Source organism: Dermacentor albipictus, chromosome 10, assembly GCF_038994185.2.
Source record: "Dermacentor albipictus isolate Rhodes 1998 colony chromosome 10, USDA_Dalb.pri_finalv2, whole genome shotgun sequence".
NCBI classification, from domain to species: Eukaryota; Metazoa; Arthropoda; class Arachnida; order Ixodida; family Ixodidae; genus Dermacentor; species Dermacentor albipictus.
In genome coordinates, this window is record NC_091830.1 from 86848494 (window position 1) to 86865844 (window position 17351).

Below are 17351 nucleotides of genomic sequence, written 5' to 3' on the forward strand. Positions count from 1 at the left end.
CACTAGCTAACAATATACAACAACAAACATTTGTACGAACTGCTCCTGGTGTTTTCCTTTTTCTTGTTTAATGTTACTTTTATATGTCATGTTCTATTACTGCATTTATCATACTTTCAGCTAACATTGTATAATTAGCAAATATTGTGTATAAGCTCATGATTTATTTCCTTCTTATTTGTTGTATAGCCCACTCCCCTCTCTAATGCCGAAAGGCCCTGAACGTAAATAAATAAATCAATAAGTAAATAAATAAATAATTGTAAGGGCTCTCTCTGAAGCTAATACGTATAACAGATATAGGAGTGGCGACAAAGGACATCCTTGACGATGACCTCTGCATACTTTGACCCATTCCGTTTCTACGGGGCCGAACATTTAGGTGAGGCTTAGCGCCATCTGTCTGACTAGATTAGGTGAACGCTAAAGAACTCCAGGTTGCCCAAACTTCGGGAGTCTGCCACTACGGCGTGCTTCAGAATCGGGACTGGCATGACGTAAAACTTTTCCAAAGTGATTTTATTTCAAATCCGCCATTTACCCTCGCTGACTTGGCCAAATTTTTCATGCCGCGCACACTTTGCCTGTCTCCCAAGCGATATCAGCAATCCTCAAAAACCAACACGTGAAAGCGACGTTCACGCACTAATCAGAAATCAAGAAAAAGAAATGGGCATGGGCAGGGCATGTAATGAGAAGGGCAGATAACCGATGGTCATTAAGGGTTACGGACTGGATCCCAAGGGAAGGGAAGCGTAGCAGGGGGCGGCAGAAAGTTAGGTGGGCGGATGAGATTAAGAAGTTTGCAGGCACGGCATGGCCACAATTAGTACATGGCCGAGGTTGTTGGAGAAATATGGGACAGGCCTTTGCCCTGCAGTGGGCGTAACGAGGCTGATGATGATGATGATGATGTACCAGGCAATACCATGGATTCCCCGGAAAGTGCCTCCGTTCCCTTTGGAATAGAAAATGACTGCCTTCTTGTTGGTGTTAGCGGTGGCAGCTTGGCAGTTCGGGCGTCGGGGGTATGAGCCTGAGGACACCTTTGACATGACAGGCGACCTGCTTCGGTGGCACTTTCACCAGAAGACAGAAACTGTGCGGTGGCTGTGCGACGAAGCGACGGAGGGACTCGGAAGCGTGCCAGCAACAGCGCTGTATAGGTGGAGCGACAAGTGTTGTGCGCGTTGCGGTTCATTGCCACGGGAAGTTCTCAGGCCTCGGTACGAAGCTAGGAGACGGATTTACGTGACCCAACCTGCAAATGCGTGCGACGCGTGGTAGAGGCAATCGTCGACGCCGGTACCCGCAGCAAGTTGGTCCACTTCTTGAGGTCGTTGGAGCAAAACGCGGCCGTGAACGAAGAGTTCCTTCGACGCGGCGCCATTGCCGGCGTCATCGGATGTGCGCATGGTAGCTTATCGCCGTCATCACACCGAAGGGCGAGGAGAAGGCAGCTTGCAGGTGTAGCAAGGGTTATTATGTCCTCAACACCACGTACGCATCGGTCTTCATTCGCTAATTTTCCCCGTCATAGCAACACTTGGCTGATGCTGGGCACGCTTTCGTCAGATCTGTGACGCACGCATGAGGATTCTTGTCACGAATGCTCTGCGACCGGGGTCGGATCACAACACTTACGTCGGGAAGACTACGTGGCTGCGTCGTCGTTCCAAGGAGGGACACATTTCCAAGGCCAGCGAGCAGGTAAGCAGGCAACCGAGGCCCTATGTGAGCAGAGGGAAAACTTGATACACTTACAAATTTGGCTGCATACATTAAAGTGTGCTGGCGCAGCAACAGAATCTTCAAGCCCGAACCGCTTAGGTTAAGTTTTAACTACATAAGTTGTATAAGCCTTGAAGGGGTGTTAAAATTTTTGAATGAATATCAGCGCGAAAGAAAGTGAATATTATCTTGAGGCACACGTGTTGTGCCTCAAGATAATATTACACATATGCAGTTTAAAGTACAGCGCATGTGTCCTGCCACTTTCTTTTTAGCACTAATACTGGTTAAAGAATGAAACACCAACACTCCTGCAGAACCACCTTGCTGGATGCCACAAAGTGGCATTTTACTATGTACCAGCTATTGTTATCGGTGCACATCACATCAGTATCAGGCTCTCAGCCTTTATATTCTTCCATGAGCGCGTCCATGTGGTAGATGTACGTTAAATAACCCATGCTTCACTCACTCAACCTTGTGCAGATAGATATGACCTAATATTTTTATGGTCATGCAGGTGACAGCGGATACCCTCCTGACCCATGGCTCTTGACACCGGTCCCAGGCCATCCACCCACGCACAGTGCAGAAGGCAGGTACAGCACTGCACATGTTGGCATGCGCTTCGTAGTGGCGCCGTGCATTGGGGTTCTTAGTAGCCGCTGCCTTCAGGGGTACCATGCCCTTCAGTATGAACCGAACCGTGCAGCCAACATTGTTGCAGCATGTGTAGTGCTGCACAATTTCTGCCTTGATGAAAGTGACAGCTTGTTTGATGGTGTCGATGAAGGCAGCAACAACAGCAGCTGTGGTGATGATGACGGTGATCTCTTCCTACAGGGAGTTCCCCGAGTAAGCGCATCGCGTATAATGTACCTCCGTGGATGTGCGGCCCGGGATGGTGTCATTAGCTTATTCGGCACAATGAGGCAGCAGCATCAGCACTACCTGAGAAGGGTGCGGAGGCGGCTGCGTCGGCAGCAGAACCGACAGCAGCGCTAAGCATGTGCCTGTAACGACAGGCATATATGCCTAATAGAAGAAGGAACAAAGGTGAAGATGTTTCGGCAATTAGTGAATAGTCTGCTGTTTTTTATCGCATAAGCTAAACTATCACCAGTGTTTCACGTAGCCTGTGCCAATAAGCTGTCGCTATTGGAGATGATTGCATCATTCGACTGTGACATTACGCAATATCGTTTCATTTTGTAGCTGTGTAGAGAACGCCTTATGTTCATTAGCTGAATACCATAAACACTGCTCTGGGCAGAAGGCGTTTGCCAATTGATTTGCTGTGGCTACTGCTACCTTGATGCCTTTACTGGCATCGCCGACACTGTCACCGCCATCTGCACTGTGCATGGGAGGATATATGTCTTCGTCTCCTCGCTTCCTGCTTGGGCTGCAGCAAAGCAGAACACTTTTCGCTTCATGATATCTACTTTCACACACACCTCGTAGGCACTGCGCAGTTTTGTCACACAGCCACCGCGCAGTTCCTTTTTGAAAGAACAATTATTTTCCCTTGGAAGAGCATTCATTTGTAAATGGTTGTAGAATTATACAATTACTTGTAGATATTCAGATTAAGTGCCAGTGACCTTGATGAAAATCATTCATTCATGCCCCTGGGGTAAATAAAAGCATATAACACATCGTCAGTGTCATCTTTTATAAAAGTAAATGACAGTCATTCCTATGTATAGCTCTGCGTACACAGGGCAGAATTTCATGCTAACAAAAGAACAGCGTGATGTCGCACTGCATGGTATCCAATACGCTGTAAATGGACAGTTGGCAAGTATGAAATCGCATAAATATCTCACATGAGCAGAATGATTTTTAGAACTCATGCACAACCATTCACCTTCACCCAGACGCTTCACAGTACAAAATGTGTTGCGAGTCTTGACTGTTATGCGTGCAATATGTTGGTAGCACAAAATAGAATTTCTGCTCAATGACTGTTGCCACATTATGGACCACCAGTATAAAACAGCATCCACATTCTTGTAGAAAACAACACAAGTGAGGAAATACTTCGCAGTTCAATTACCTTCCTTGCAGCTACTACAAGAACAGCCTGTCAGTAACTGTAGTAAAATAGTGGCCACGTCTAAGGCTACGTTAGTCATATCGCAGACTGTGCTTAACTACAATGAGGCTAGATTATATTGCTATCACTGGTAAGGACATCTAAAATATCACAATAACTATCACAGGGAACATGCATTCGCTGTTAACGAAAATTTTATAATACGGTCACTTGTGGCTAAAGATAAGCTCTAAAGATGTGAAAATTCAAACTTTATGAAATATATCGTGAAACCCGGTACGGAAATTTTCAGCAGAAACTATCGCAGCATGCCATTCAAGTGCTTCTATAGCAGATGCATGCAAAAAACTGCTGCGGTTAAGTTACAAGATGTACACAGTACACATGTACATGTACATGTACACAGTGTACATGTTCCCTGCAGAGGAGAACATATTGAAACATTGCGGTTACAGAAAATAAAAGGACACACCTAACAAAAGGTGACAAAATAAGACGTGCAGTTAATAATCTCTCTCACCAGGACAAACTTGCACGGCAAGTCAAACTACGCATGAAAATGATATATTTAAAGTAGTTATGAAGTATCAACACACATTGTTCAACCTATTGTGTGTTGCTGTAGGGCTAGTAATCAGATTGTGAAGCCACTGTTTCGCCTGTGTGCCGCGAACGGTCACATCATCATTTCATACGACCTAAGGAAAACATGTCATGTGCATTCGTGTTTGAAACGACATCATGACACTATCAGTTTTTTTGTTCCCACTGTCATGCATGACCTGCATAAAATTTACAAGGCTGGCTAGCACAGGTCTCGATAGCGTGTGAAGACATGCGATCACCACCACCGAATAACCCATCGTCAATCTGAACGGAAAGGTAAGCTGCACTTGTAGTGTGGTTGCAGTAAAGGATCATACGCGGAAAAAAAAACACCCATGTCCATCGCAGCGGTGGCGGCTAGCGGATTCTATGCGCAATGGCAGCATGGGAACAGGGTGCCTGAGATGAGTACAGTCACCTCCCGCAGGTCCTGCATCTCTTCCGCCAGCCGCGCCTGGCGTGCATACTGCTTTGCTGCTATGCAGGCAGCAACCTCCAGCTGCTGTCGGCGATGTGGCCTGTGGGGCTCCAGTCGCACGCCCTGTAAATGTATTTGCTTTGAATTTACAATTACTGATAAGCCATATTGAAATAAACAAGTTGATCATAGAAAGTTCTCAGGAGTCGTTGAAGATTTCAATAAAAAAGTTGATATTCATATTGATTCAGTCATTAGGAAATATGTTGGTTTTGTCGGGAGAGCCCTAATTAAATTTCGTTCAGTGTTCAGTATTGCTACAGTTCTGTCATTTTACCACTCATTTATTCATACACGCTTACTGTATAACTACATTTGCTTTACCAAACAGCATTCCCCTGCCACAAGTTACAACAAATTATGAAAAAACTTGTCCGTTTCAGTGACATTTCCATCGAAAAAATCCAGAGTTACATTTTAAGATGTTGCCGTAAAGTAGCTTGATTTTCTTGAAAACGTACTTGCTTTAATCTGCCTACTAAGCATGAGTATTACCTTATTGAAATACACGTGTTACAGTTGATGTTCTTGCTTATGTGATTTGATAACATGTATTATTTTCCTAACATTGCTGCGTTTACTGAAAATATACCGTTCTTGACCTATACAATGCGAATGCATTCACGCTAATAAACATGAAACTAAACATGACGGCTGCGTCAATCACGTCTAGTAACGACTTGAGAATAGAAACTTATTGTATCAACTCACCTGCATCATTCTGCTGCCAAAGTATGGTCTACTTAGCTGGCAGATTATGTCATCTGGACACATGATGGACTGGTATTTTACAGCATGGTCGCGCTTGTGGCCGGAGAAAAAACATCTTTTAATTTGTCGACGGGCGGCAGATAGCCTTCGCGGTGCCGTCGATGAAGCCCAAACAGTTAGCCAGGGGTGCACTATTGGAATGCACGGCCTGCAAAATTTACGTGTGAAAAAAATATAAATAAATAAAGACGGGAGACGAACCCAAATGCCCGATATTTACCTGTGAAAATTCCGTCAAGGTAGCGATGTCAAGCCAGGAGGGACCATTTGCGTCTTTCAAAAGGTTCTTGAAATTATTTTTGATATTTGAAAGAACAATATTTCTCACTGGTGATATAACTGAACGATGTCTGCCAAAAAAGTGCTCTAGATCGCACAGCCTATTGGGGTACGAGAGCCGGCGTAGCCTGGCGCAGTCACTCGTTGAGCTGTTGTGATGACATCTGGCATCCTGAAGGCATTATGAAGCCTGAATACGTCATTTTTTTTTTCGAATCGGAAATACTACCTAAAAACACCAGCATCCATGGTATCCGCGTTGAGAAGTTCGTGGGCCGATAGCGGGTCTCTTCGCGTGCTGCAAAGAACTTCACACAGCAAACTGCCTCCCATTTCAGTTGATTCCGTAGCACCGGCTTTTGCAAAACGCTCTGCCTTGTTGTCATGTCTTCTTGCTCTAGCAGTGCGATGCACCGAAACTCTGGCAGAACAGTGGAGGCGTAAATCGAAGTTGAACAACATGTTTGTCGCATGTGGGCATCTTTGTTGATGCGGACCACGTGTTAGATGTATCGACACAGCAAAAGACCTTGCCTTGGCTATAACGCTGCGTAACGGCTTTGTTAATGTAAGGATTAGATCTATAACAAATGAAAGTGCAATGTATTGCGTGAAATGCCTTCAGACATTTGAGTAATACAAAAATAATATTTTATTGTAGCAATTCATACAACTTCGGATAGAACCATCGATAACTTTCGGGAAACTTCCGATGCATGCAGGCGCGTCCTGGGCTGTGCTATAATATTTTTAGGCGGTGACATGTGGTCGCCCGATAGAGATATTCAAGTACACGTGTCAGTAGTAAGTTTATAGCAGTTTTATCTACTGCGGCAAGGTGGCGCGGCAAGCGAGCACATGCCTTTTGGACGCAGCCTGGCGCTCCGCTAAAACTGATTCTTCGTACGCCGCTCCACTAACTGTGAGCGGGAATGCGAGAGCGGAGCGGACCATCAAAAATGTTCTTTTAAAACAGTCCATTAGAGAGCTTAGGTTAGGGGGACGCAAACGTTGGAGCCCGCTAGCGCTTGGGGCCACGGTGCTGCGCATGCGCTGTACCGTGGCCCCAAAGGTTAGCGGGCTCCTACGCTTGCGTCCCCTAATCTATATGTAAGAGTCTATATTGGCGCGTGTACTTGTTCATCTCTCTCCGGTGACCGCTTTTGCCGGCTACCATATGTAAATGTTATCGCTTGCCGCAGGACGCGCTCGCGTGTAATCGGAAGTTTCTCGCGTGTTATCGATGGTTCTATGCATTTCTTTGTTGTCACCGAATCTGATTGTATGTGCGACGCCAACTGTGTAGCAGTTTGTGGAATGCACGCGGGCACAAGCGATTACGCTGGAAGCTTCTTCGAGTCGTGTATAAAGCCGACGCTCTTGGCCTGAACACCAGATTTTCGACGATCGCCATCTACGTTCACTGCTATCGTTGTGCTTTGAATGTTACTTGCTTTTAGGGGCAAAGATTCGGCCAAATAGTTAGTTTTGTCATTTAGTTTTGCTACGGTATCGTTGACCGCCACTACAGAGTGACAATACCTTATACGGCTGTCGTATGCGGCGCACAGTCTATAGCGATCGAGCTCGATCGGTATAATATTTCTCGATTTCGATCGCCTAACTGTCCTGCACAAGTTAGGAGGGAAGTTTCCTCAAATACAAACACGAACGTTTCACTCGACGGTGATCTAGCAGCACTGCTACGCGCAATGAAGTGCTGACTTGTATACAAATCGTGTGGCTGCGCGCTCTTTCCCTTCGTCGCGCGCGTACGGACTCGGAAGCGCGTACGGCTTAGCGAGACGCGTACCCCGTGCCCCATGTGGTCGTACCCCGTTGACCATGTGGTCGTACCCCGTTGTCCATGCGGTCGTACCCAGTTGTCCATGCGGTCGTACCCCGTTGTCCATGTGGTCGTACCCCGTTGTCCATGTGGTCGTACCCCGTTGTCCATGTGGTCGTACCCCGTTGTCCATGTGGTCGTACCCCGTTGTCCATATGGTCGTACCCCGTTGTCCATGTGGTCGTACCCCATTGTCCATGTGGTCGTACCCCGTTGTCCATGTGGTCGTACCCCGTTGTCCATGTGGTCGTACCCCGTTGTCCATGTGGTCGTACCCCGTTGTCCATGTGGTCGTACCCCGTTGTCCATGTGGTCGTACTCCAAAGCTCTCGCGCGAAAGCATGCGCGTCTTAAAGGGCACTTCGGTGAAGACTGCAGCCCGAAATTCGGTTGCATGAGAGCAAGTGCCTTTTGCATCGGCGCCTTCGTATCGGCGATGAAAACTGGCGAAAGGTGGAATGGCAAACTGTGTTAAACGGATTCCTCGATTTTCTTACTTTTCCTTGAGTCAGCCACTCAGTACATGTGCCACTGGGGATGCACCGCTTTTGCCCAATCCTCCACAAGTCGCATGTCCCAGGGTGACCGAAGGGGCACAGTGTGGCACCGCCATCGCGCCCAGCTGGATTTAACCCCGCGCTCGCGGCGCTCAGAGACGCGTATTATCGGCAGCACGTTTGCTTCTTGGAATAGAAGTTGTCACGTTTGAATATAACTCATTATGCTGTATTACGTGTAGTTTATCAAACTTAAACTGATGTTTATCAAGACTTGCGAGGCCTACTAATGCGCATTGTATTGCAGAACGTTCACGCTTGCTCGGCTTTTAGCGCTAACTAGCACTTAACTGCTTTTAGCAACAAGACAACATACTCTATATTGAAGTATCAAGCCCTTAAGCTTACCGTAACAGGAACGGTACTGTCCGCCTTTCGATTGTGACAAAGCAGCAACAGCAGGGAGTAGGAATAATAAACTTCGATGAACTGTGGCAGCGTTCGGGCAGCAATGGACTGAAGCCACGTTGTCACTCCGCTGGGAACTTTTGTGCAATAAGACACCTGGCGGCGCTCCACTGACTGTCACGTGACATAAATCGTCCGTGGTATTGTTGCATCTGCTCTTGACTGCATTTGTGGTGCGGTGGCGAAACTTTTCCTCTTCGTGCTCGCCTGCATTCGTCATTGCTGCGGCTACGATGTGGCCCAGCTGTGTACTGGTATGTGTGCCTGTGGCAGAAGGGCAGAATTGGAAAAAAAAAGAATGTGGAAATATTGCAACGGCTAAATATATATCGACACCGGCAGTGCCGATTCGCAGATTTTTTTCTACGCGGGCTGCTTCTATATAATATAGTTGGAAAATTTTGTGTTCTATAAAGGTAGCTCTGATGATTTTTTCACACGTGGGGAGGGCGGAGTTACACACCGGAAATAAAGCTTCGATGAAACATCGCACAAAAAGCCGCTATTATTTTTTAGGCTGAAATTATTTATTGTAGGCCGACGTTTGTACGCAGTGTCTATCGACTGCAAGGGTCCCAGAAAACTGGAACAATGCAAGCATTATACTAATCTAAAGAAATAAAAAATTGTACGCTCATTAGCTTACTCCCAGTATTATATAAAATATTCACCAATATAACCTCCAATAGAATAAGGGCAACACTGGACGTTAGTCAACCAAGGGAACAGGCTGGCTTCAGGAAAGGATACCCTACAATGCATCACATCCATGCCATTAATCAGGTAATCGAGGAATCCCCAGAGTACAATATGCCTCTCTATATGGCTTTCATAGATTGCGAAAAGACATTTGATTCATTAGAGATACCAGCAGTCATAGATGCATTACGTAATCAAGGAGTACAGGTAGCTTACGTAAATACCTTAGAAAATATCTACAGAGATTCCACAGCTACCTTAATTCTACAGAAGGAAAGTAGGAAGGTACCTATATAGAAAGGGCTCAGACAGGCAGACACGATCTCTGCAATACTGTTCTCTTCGTGTTTGGAAGAAGTATTCAAGCTATTAAACTGGGAAGGCTTAGGAATAAAGTTCCATGGCGTATATCTCGGCAACCTTCTGTTTGCAGATGACATTGTTCTATTCAGCAACATAGCAGACGAGTTACAACAAATGATTGATGACCTTAACAGAGGGCGTGTAAGAGTGGGGTTGAAGATTAATATGCAGAAGAGAAAGATAATGATGAATAGCCGGGCAAGGTAACAATAGTTTAGGATTGCCAGACAGCCTCTAGAGTCTGTGAGGGAGTACGTTTACCTGGGTCAATAATGAGAGGAAACCCTGATCATGAGAAGGGAATTCATAAAAGAATAAAAATGGATTTTATCGTATACGGCAGACATTGTCAGCTCCTGACTGGAAGCCTACCAGTATCATTGAAAAGAAAGGTGTACCGAAAGTGCATTTTACCGGTATTGACATATGGGCCAGAGACTTGGAGATTGACAAAGAAGCTTGAGACCAAGTTAAGGACCACGCAAAGATCGATGGCAGGAAGATTGCTAGGCATAATGTTGAGAGACAGAAAGAGAGCGGTTTGGATCAGACAGCAAACGGGTATAGCCAATATTCTAATGGACATTAAGAGAAAAAATTGGACCTGGGCAGGTCATGTAATGCGCAGACTAAATAACCGTTGGACCATTTGGGTTACAGAATGTGAACCAAGAGAAGGGAAACGCAGTCGAGGAGGGCAGGAGACTATAGGGGGAGCGGGGAAATTAGGAAATCCGAGGGCGCTTTTTGGAATCGGTTGTCGCAGGACAGGGGTAATTGGAGATCGCAGGGAGAGGCCTTCGTCCTGCACTGTACATAAAATAGACTGCTGCTGCTCCTGCTGCTGATGCTTATTGTAATTCCTAATTGCCGGAAATGATGCCATAACTCTTCAGCGCCAACCACAACTGTTAAAATTCTGATACACTCAGACAGTTTGAGACACCATGAAATTTTGCCTGTGCCGACCGCATATGGCGAAACCAAGCATATGAGAAGTTCTTGTTCTTCAGGGGCCTGGGGGAAACCTTCTCTTGCGTATCGGCCGAGAATCGGGTGGTGCACGGGTACAATAAATAAAAAGAAATAATGCTAATTTTGATGCAGATAATTTCAAACATAAGTGCCAACTGGAACTTGGGAAAATTAAAATTTACTTAATGTAGATGTCAACTCTATTGCCGCGACAAACTTGGTGACATTCAAGTTGCGTGCCCTTTGTATCAGACACTGTGCACGCCGTACCGTGGTGTTGTTCAGCAACGACAGGCAGCGATCTTCGTGGCAGGGGCAGCCAGTTGGACCCGGCTCGCATGCGCCACGCGCACGAGGTGTCACGCGAGGAAAAAGAGGAAGGCGGTTCGAGGCCCGTTTTGAGAACGCGGCTGCCGGGGATTTCTTTACAACCGCAGTGACTTTTACATGCGGGCATAAGTTCGTCGTTAATAAATAGCGTTGTTTTATTAACATCGTTACAGTATTGTGACTATGCATGCGACGGGAGTCCGGCGCCTTGAACGGGCTCCAAGCGGTCGGCGACCCGCCCAAATCTCAGCCGTTCCATAAATGAACTAGTCCCCTGAGCCACTGCTACTCTGTCTTTCTGCTTGCACTTCTCTTCCTCTTCTTCCACTTGTAGCATTCCTCGTTACTGTTACACTAGCCACCCCATCTCCATTCAAGTTCGTACAAGAGTAACAGAGTTCAGCACAGGTTTACGATGGCCATAAACCTTCGTCTGGCTTGTATGAGTAGGAAAAGTGCGTTTGCGATGGTTGTCGTCAAGTTCGGGAATCGCGGTTAAACCAAACGTCACATGACCCAGAGCTTTCACAACAAGGGAAGGGCCAGAAAACTGGTTAAGAATATTTCACAGTGCCCGTCGAACCATGACTAAATCGCCCGGTTGGAACGAGGGAGCACGTCTTTTTTTTTAGGAGGCGTATTGAACTGCGCTTGGTGGTGCAATATTGCTAGCCTAGTTCGGAGGAGCATTTGGTGCAGGGTCTCGTTAGAATCCAATTTTGCGGGGCGTTCTTGTAGAGACGTGTGGAAGCCAAAAAGATGTTCTTGCGGTCAAGCTGATGTCCTCCTGCAGAGCTGCTGAAACGGCATGGTGCGACTGAGACCTCCTGCTGGGACGTGTTTAGAGCGAAAATTGCGGCAGTTCCGTAATCATCCCAGCCATCGTGGGTGGGAGAGACGTAGGAAGAAATGACGTCTTTCATGGTGCGGTTGGTGTGGTCGACTGGTCCATTTACTTGTGGATGTTGAGGGGACGCTGCAACTTGTCGTGTTCCATGTTTAAAGAAGAAAGTTTTGAGGGCACGCGACATAAATGCCGTGCCACGGTCGGAAATCAGCAACTTAGGCGGGCTCTGCCGGAATATGAGGCACTCGTTAATGGAGGTCATGACGTGAGCGGCTGCAGAATCAGGGACGGCTCGAAGTTGTACCAACTTAGTCATTGTAGTCCTTGGCCACAATGAGAAATGGGAACACAAAAGCGCACGCACAAACAACCACAGAGCATAGCAAAGCACCGTGCTCGCACCGAGAGCCATCAACTATAGGAAACCAATATACGCACCTGTTCGCGCTTATTTCTAAATACTTCACGGACTAAAAGCTTTTTTAAAACAGGGTTGAAGTACCTCAGACAGGCTGGCCAACGTTTCGATAGGTGGACCTATCTTCGTCAAAGGCGGCCTCGTCATCCTCGGCGTGTTAGTTTTAAAGGGTTAGTGCAGTGACGTCACGTGCGGGTGTTGTCGCTGGCGGCTGGTTTTAAACCAGCCGCCAGCGACAACACCCGCACGTGACGTCACTGCACTAACCCTTTAAAACTAACACGCCGAGGATGACGAGGCCGCCTTTGACGAAGATAGGTCCACCTATCGAAACGTTGGCCAGCCTGTCTGAGGTACTTCAACCCTGTTTTAAAAAAGTTTATACCACAGTGTGCCATTCCATCTGCCAGCCCCTTTCTTGTTTTTGGACTTTCACGGACTAAAAGAAACTCAAAATGCTGCAGTCTTCTAAATGCACGTGTGAGACCGCAACAATACTTTGCTTCTTGGTGTCCGCGCAGGACACGCTTTAAGGTAATGGTACAAACACTTTCTAAAATTGTGCAGTTAAACAACGGTGTCTGAAATAACGCGTTTTAGTTTGAAAAATATCTCAGTGGCCTTCCACTCTGGGAAGAAGGATGACCAGCGCAGCTGTGCATGTGGACCCCTTAATGGCTAACTGCACCTCCACCTCGGGTCGGCCGGCATTGCCCTATCGCCACACGTATGGGGAGTGCTTAACGCCTGCTTCGCCTCCGCCGCGGGTCGGCCCGGCATTGCACTATCTTCACGATCGGCCGACGTATACGGAGTTTTTTGCTTACCACAACGACACGAAAATTTCCTTGGACTGCAGAGGTATACAGCTCTGTAACATCTCGCGAATATTTGAATAGCGAATTGATATTCAAGCCCGCCACTGCATGGTTCTAACAGATAACCTGGACTTGACGTAACCAGCATATATTTCCAAAAAAGAAAAAGAAGCTCATCTGCTTAAAAAACGAACAATACATCGAGAAAACAAAATTTTTAAAAATTTCTGCGCGCTCAAATCATCTGTTTTATCATATCGGTGAGCTTCCAAAACAGCTCTAAACTTGCGTAGCAAAACGATGTCTTGTCTTGGAGGCCTCAAAACATTTAACCGAAGATGACAATATGGAAACAAATAACTGCTGTTTTCACAAAACCTGTATCCTCGCTTTTCATTCCAAATAGGATATGGTTGTGGCATATTTTTAAGCCGTATTCGAGGTGGGCGCAGCCTGAAAGCTCGTCTTGTCAACTAGGGAAGACAAACAGCACGTCGACCATTGCCCTCGCTGCAGACCCCCGACGCTTTACATACTGGCAACACGCTTTCGGGGCATCGCACTACAATTTCACGGCCGCGTATGACTTCTTCGCGTCGCCTTACCACCTCGTTCTCGTGTGTCACGCCTAGTATATGAAAAGAACACCAGGAAGGGGCACATAATCGACTCCTGGCTTTTGTCCACCTTCACGCCGAACGGCCCATTTTCTTTATTCCTTGTCGGGCGGCTCCTAAATGCTCTGATTAGAAACATTCTAGGGTAAGAAACGTGCCTTTTGAACTCTTTGATTGCACTCTGCACAGGATTTAACACCTGCAGTTTTCTTCGGCCGCGTTGAATTCTCTGCCGCATTCCTGATTCTAGGACGCCTCTTTTTTCTATCATGCTTTCTGGTGCTCATTTCCAAGCCTTCCGCTCGCATCTCGGGCTGACCAGTACTCATACAATTGGTCACAATTGCTACCTCAACCGCGCTGTCTGAATTATTTGCGTGTAAATCCCTACTATCATAGTTACCTCGACTGGTGGATACCTTTTAACACTTCGAGACAGTGCAGCTATTTTCATCCGCTCAACGTTGCTTGCACACATGGGAGCTGCCCGCAACTGTACGGCACTGCCTACATTGTGCTCTGGAGCACTTTTTTCTGACCGACTGAACACTGCACTTTGTCTATTGAGTCGGTGTCATTTAGGACTTCTGCAGGCGCTACCTTCGCGACGTACTCCATTAACCATGCCAAATTGTCCACAGCTGGCCCAGCTGCTTCTCTAGCATTTCATGAGCGCACTATCTCGTCGCCTCCGCAGCGGCGTCTGCGTAAGCGAACGTTTGGTGAGTTGCGCCACCACGTGACCGAGCAGATGGAGGTAGGACCCTGCCGGGTCTAACCGTGTGCGGCTTAGCCGTGTCCGGGGAAAAGGAGATCCTGGGGCTTGAGCCAATGCTTATTGTTTGGACCTTTAAGGGCCTTTGGCGGAGGCAACACACACCTCTGGCCTCGGCTTAACGTAGACGGCACCGCTGGACGGACCCATCCGGGCAAAATCGGTAGCAGCCTTTCCTGTCCTCCTCTGCAACCTCTGTCTTTCTCTCTTACTTTCAGTCTTTCCAGTCGTCTACTCACTTCCTTTCACTTCGGATTTTTCAGGCAGCAATGGTTAACCTGGTGTAGCTTGTCCAATCTTGGGTCTATATATTAGGTTATAGCGGCTATTTGCAGCTGGCGTCTGCGTTTCATTCGGGTCTTATAGTGTCCCCGCGTTGAGCTCGATGGCAGGTGGCTGGCATGGCCGCCGAAATGGAATAAATATGTTTGGATTTATTGTCTTTCCCCCCGTCTGCCTGGTCGCCCTCTTAACAAAAGAGGACGCACCGAAGACAAGTAGCAGTTTTTGCTAACCAAAAGAAACATTCCTGCAAATTTCACGTAATTCATACTGAGAAAGACAGAATGATTTCATCTTTCACGGTTGCGAATCGACTCACGAAATCAGTTGGCCCAGACTACGAAGTCACAAAGATGGCTAGCGGCGACTTCCTGCTTGAGGTTTGCGATAAACAACAGCAAGACAAGCTCCCAAATCTGGTCTCCTTCAGTGATGTAAACATCACAGTGACTCCACATCGACCCATGAACACAAGCAAAGGAGTAATTTCCGACCATAACCTGTTAAATCTGAGCGGGGAATCTGAGCGTATAATGTGCTGCCAGAAATACTAGAAACAGCATACACTGAAGTCGGAGTGCAACCATGCATTTAGAACGCCAGAAGATGTTCCAAGTGCCATTGCTATAACCACAGTTCATAAAGTTACTGGGGCCGACAAACTTGTGCAAAGTGTGGTGTAAACGATCACCCCTCGGATAATTGTAATGGCGCACCTGTCCCAACTGTGGCGGCGGACGCACAGCTTAGTCTAGAGTTTGCCCTACAGGGCAGAAAGAAAGAAATAATCACCCTCAATGTAAAAGAGAATATTTATTTTCAGGAAAAAAAATGGGATCAGGTATCCTCACAGGATAAAAACCGCATAAGGTAGCCTCCCCACCCGCAGGCGCCGAGGCTACCCTATAGCCGAAAAGTACAGCCTAGAGGGCTTTACATGCCTATGAGATTCGTTGATTGGAACAACTAAGAGATCGGTTGAGAAGGAACAACTGCAAACGTAGACGAAAGGTTTGCACGCAAGTGCGACCGTTCGGACGTGATGAAAATCTGTGTGTTAACTCTACAAGTGGTGGTGTGTGTGAGAACATTTATTGTAATGAGGTCCGGAGGCTCGGCTTCTTAAGCCAAGGCGGGCCGCTCCCACGTTGGCACTGTCAGGCCAAGCCTTTCAGCGACATCATGGGCCCTCTGGACGGCCCTTAGTGTGTCCTGAAACAATGGGCTTTGAATCCTTTTCTCCCACTGTGTCCATCCTTCAACGAGGTTGGGGAGTGCCGCGGGACACCCCGCCAGCATATGTCTGATTCCAATGATGCCATTACAATCGTTGCAGTGCTTTCTGGGTATATTTTATTAATGGTGTACGGTGTGGGATATGTACCTGTTTGCAATAAGCGCAGTGAGACTGCCTGAGCCCTGTTCAGTTTGAATGTGGCAATGGGAATTGCCTGCGTCCTAAATAGTGTTATTTGGTAATGTCATTGTATGTTATTAAATGATCTCTAGATTCCCTGGCTTGATGGTGAACGGCTCGGTTGTGCCTGTCATGGTTAGCAAGTCCTCGTGCCAAGTCATGAGCAACCTCATTGAGATTTACCCGAGTCTCGTCCACTTTCCCCATATGCGCAGGAAACCATCGGATTTCAGTTCTCATAATCCCAATGTTTTCAAAAAGTTTAGCTGCAACACCAGCTACGTAGCCTTTATCAAAACACTTTGTAGCGGATTTCGAATCACTTTAAATGCAGGCCCACTTATTACTCCTGATGGCTAGAGCAATTGCCGCTTCTTCCGCCACCATGGGGTCCTTGGTAAAAATAGTGATAGCATCTTGCACCTCCCCTTGATAATTTGAGACCATGGCCGTGTATGTTTCTTTACCTTCCACCCAGGCTGCATCAACTATAGCTGCCAATTGGTTCTGCTGTCCTATTTCCTGCAAGAGTGCTTTAGCTCTTGCCTTTCTCCTTTCGATATTATATTCTGGATGCATGTTTCTGGGGAGAGGGTTGGTTCTGATCTTGTTCCTAACGTCAGTCCTTAACTCTACTTCAGCCTCTATTGGGCTCCATGATGTATTCAGTTCTGCACCTATTGCCTGTAATATGTTCCTGCCAGCTCGTGATTTTGTCAATCTTTTGTGTTACGCTAGCGGTTGGGCCTCTGCGATTTCTTCCATTGTGTTGTACACCCCTAGACTCATGAGTTTGTCAGTTGCAGCGTTACTGGGTATCCCTAGGGCTACTTTAACGAGCTTCCTGAGCATCACATTAGGTTTGTTAAGTTCTGCCTGCTTCCATTTGAATAATCCAGCCACATAAGTGAAGTGACAGAGAGCAAAGGCGTGTATTAGCCTCAAAGCGCCGTCTTATTCTCCTATAAGCTTCTGTGTCTATTGGTAATTATCCTTAGTAACCTAATTACTTCCTCTGTTTTATTCGAGATATGTTGTATTGTTCTATAGTTAGCATTGTTTCCGTCTATGTGAT

The 17351-nt window shown here is 46.8% G+C and overlaps 1 protein-coding gene across 1 annotated transcript in view; it reads right to left on the minus strand.

Moving 5' to 3' along the window:
• LOC139050568 (uncharacterized) overlaps window positions 1-17351 on the minus strand; it is a 64199-nt gene that overhangs the window by 42223 nt on the left and 4625 nt on the right. Inside the window, exons 2-3 of the mRNA XM_070527113.1 lie at window positions 8676-8999; window positions 4815-4937 (exon numbers count right to left, since the gene is read on the minus strand). Coding sequence (XP_070383214.1) covers window positions 4815-4937; window positions 8676-8955 — 403 coding nt within the window. The 5' untranslated portion in view covers window positions 8956-8999. The remainder of the gene's footprint in view (window positions 1-4814; window positions 4938-8675; window positions 9000-17351) is intronic.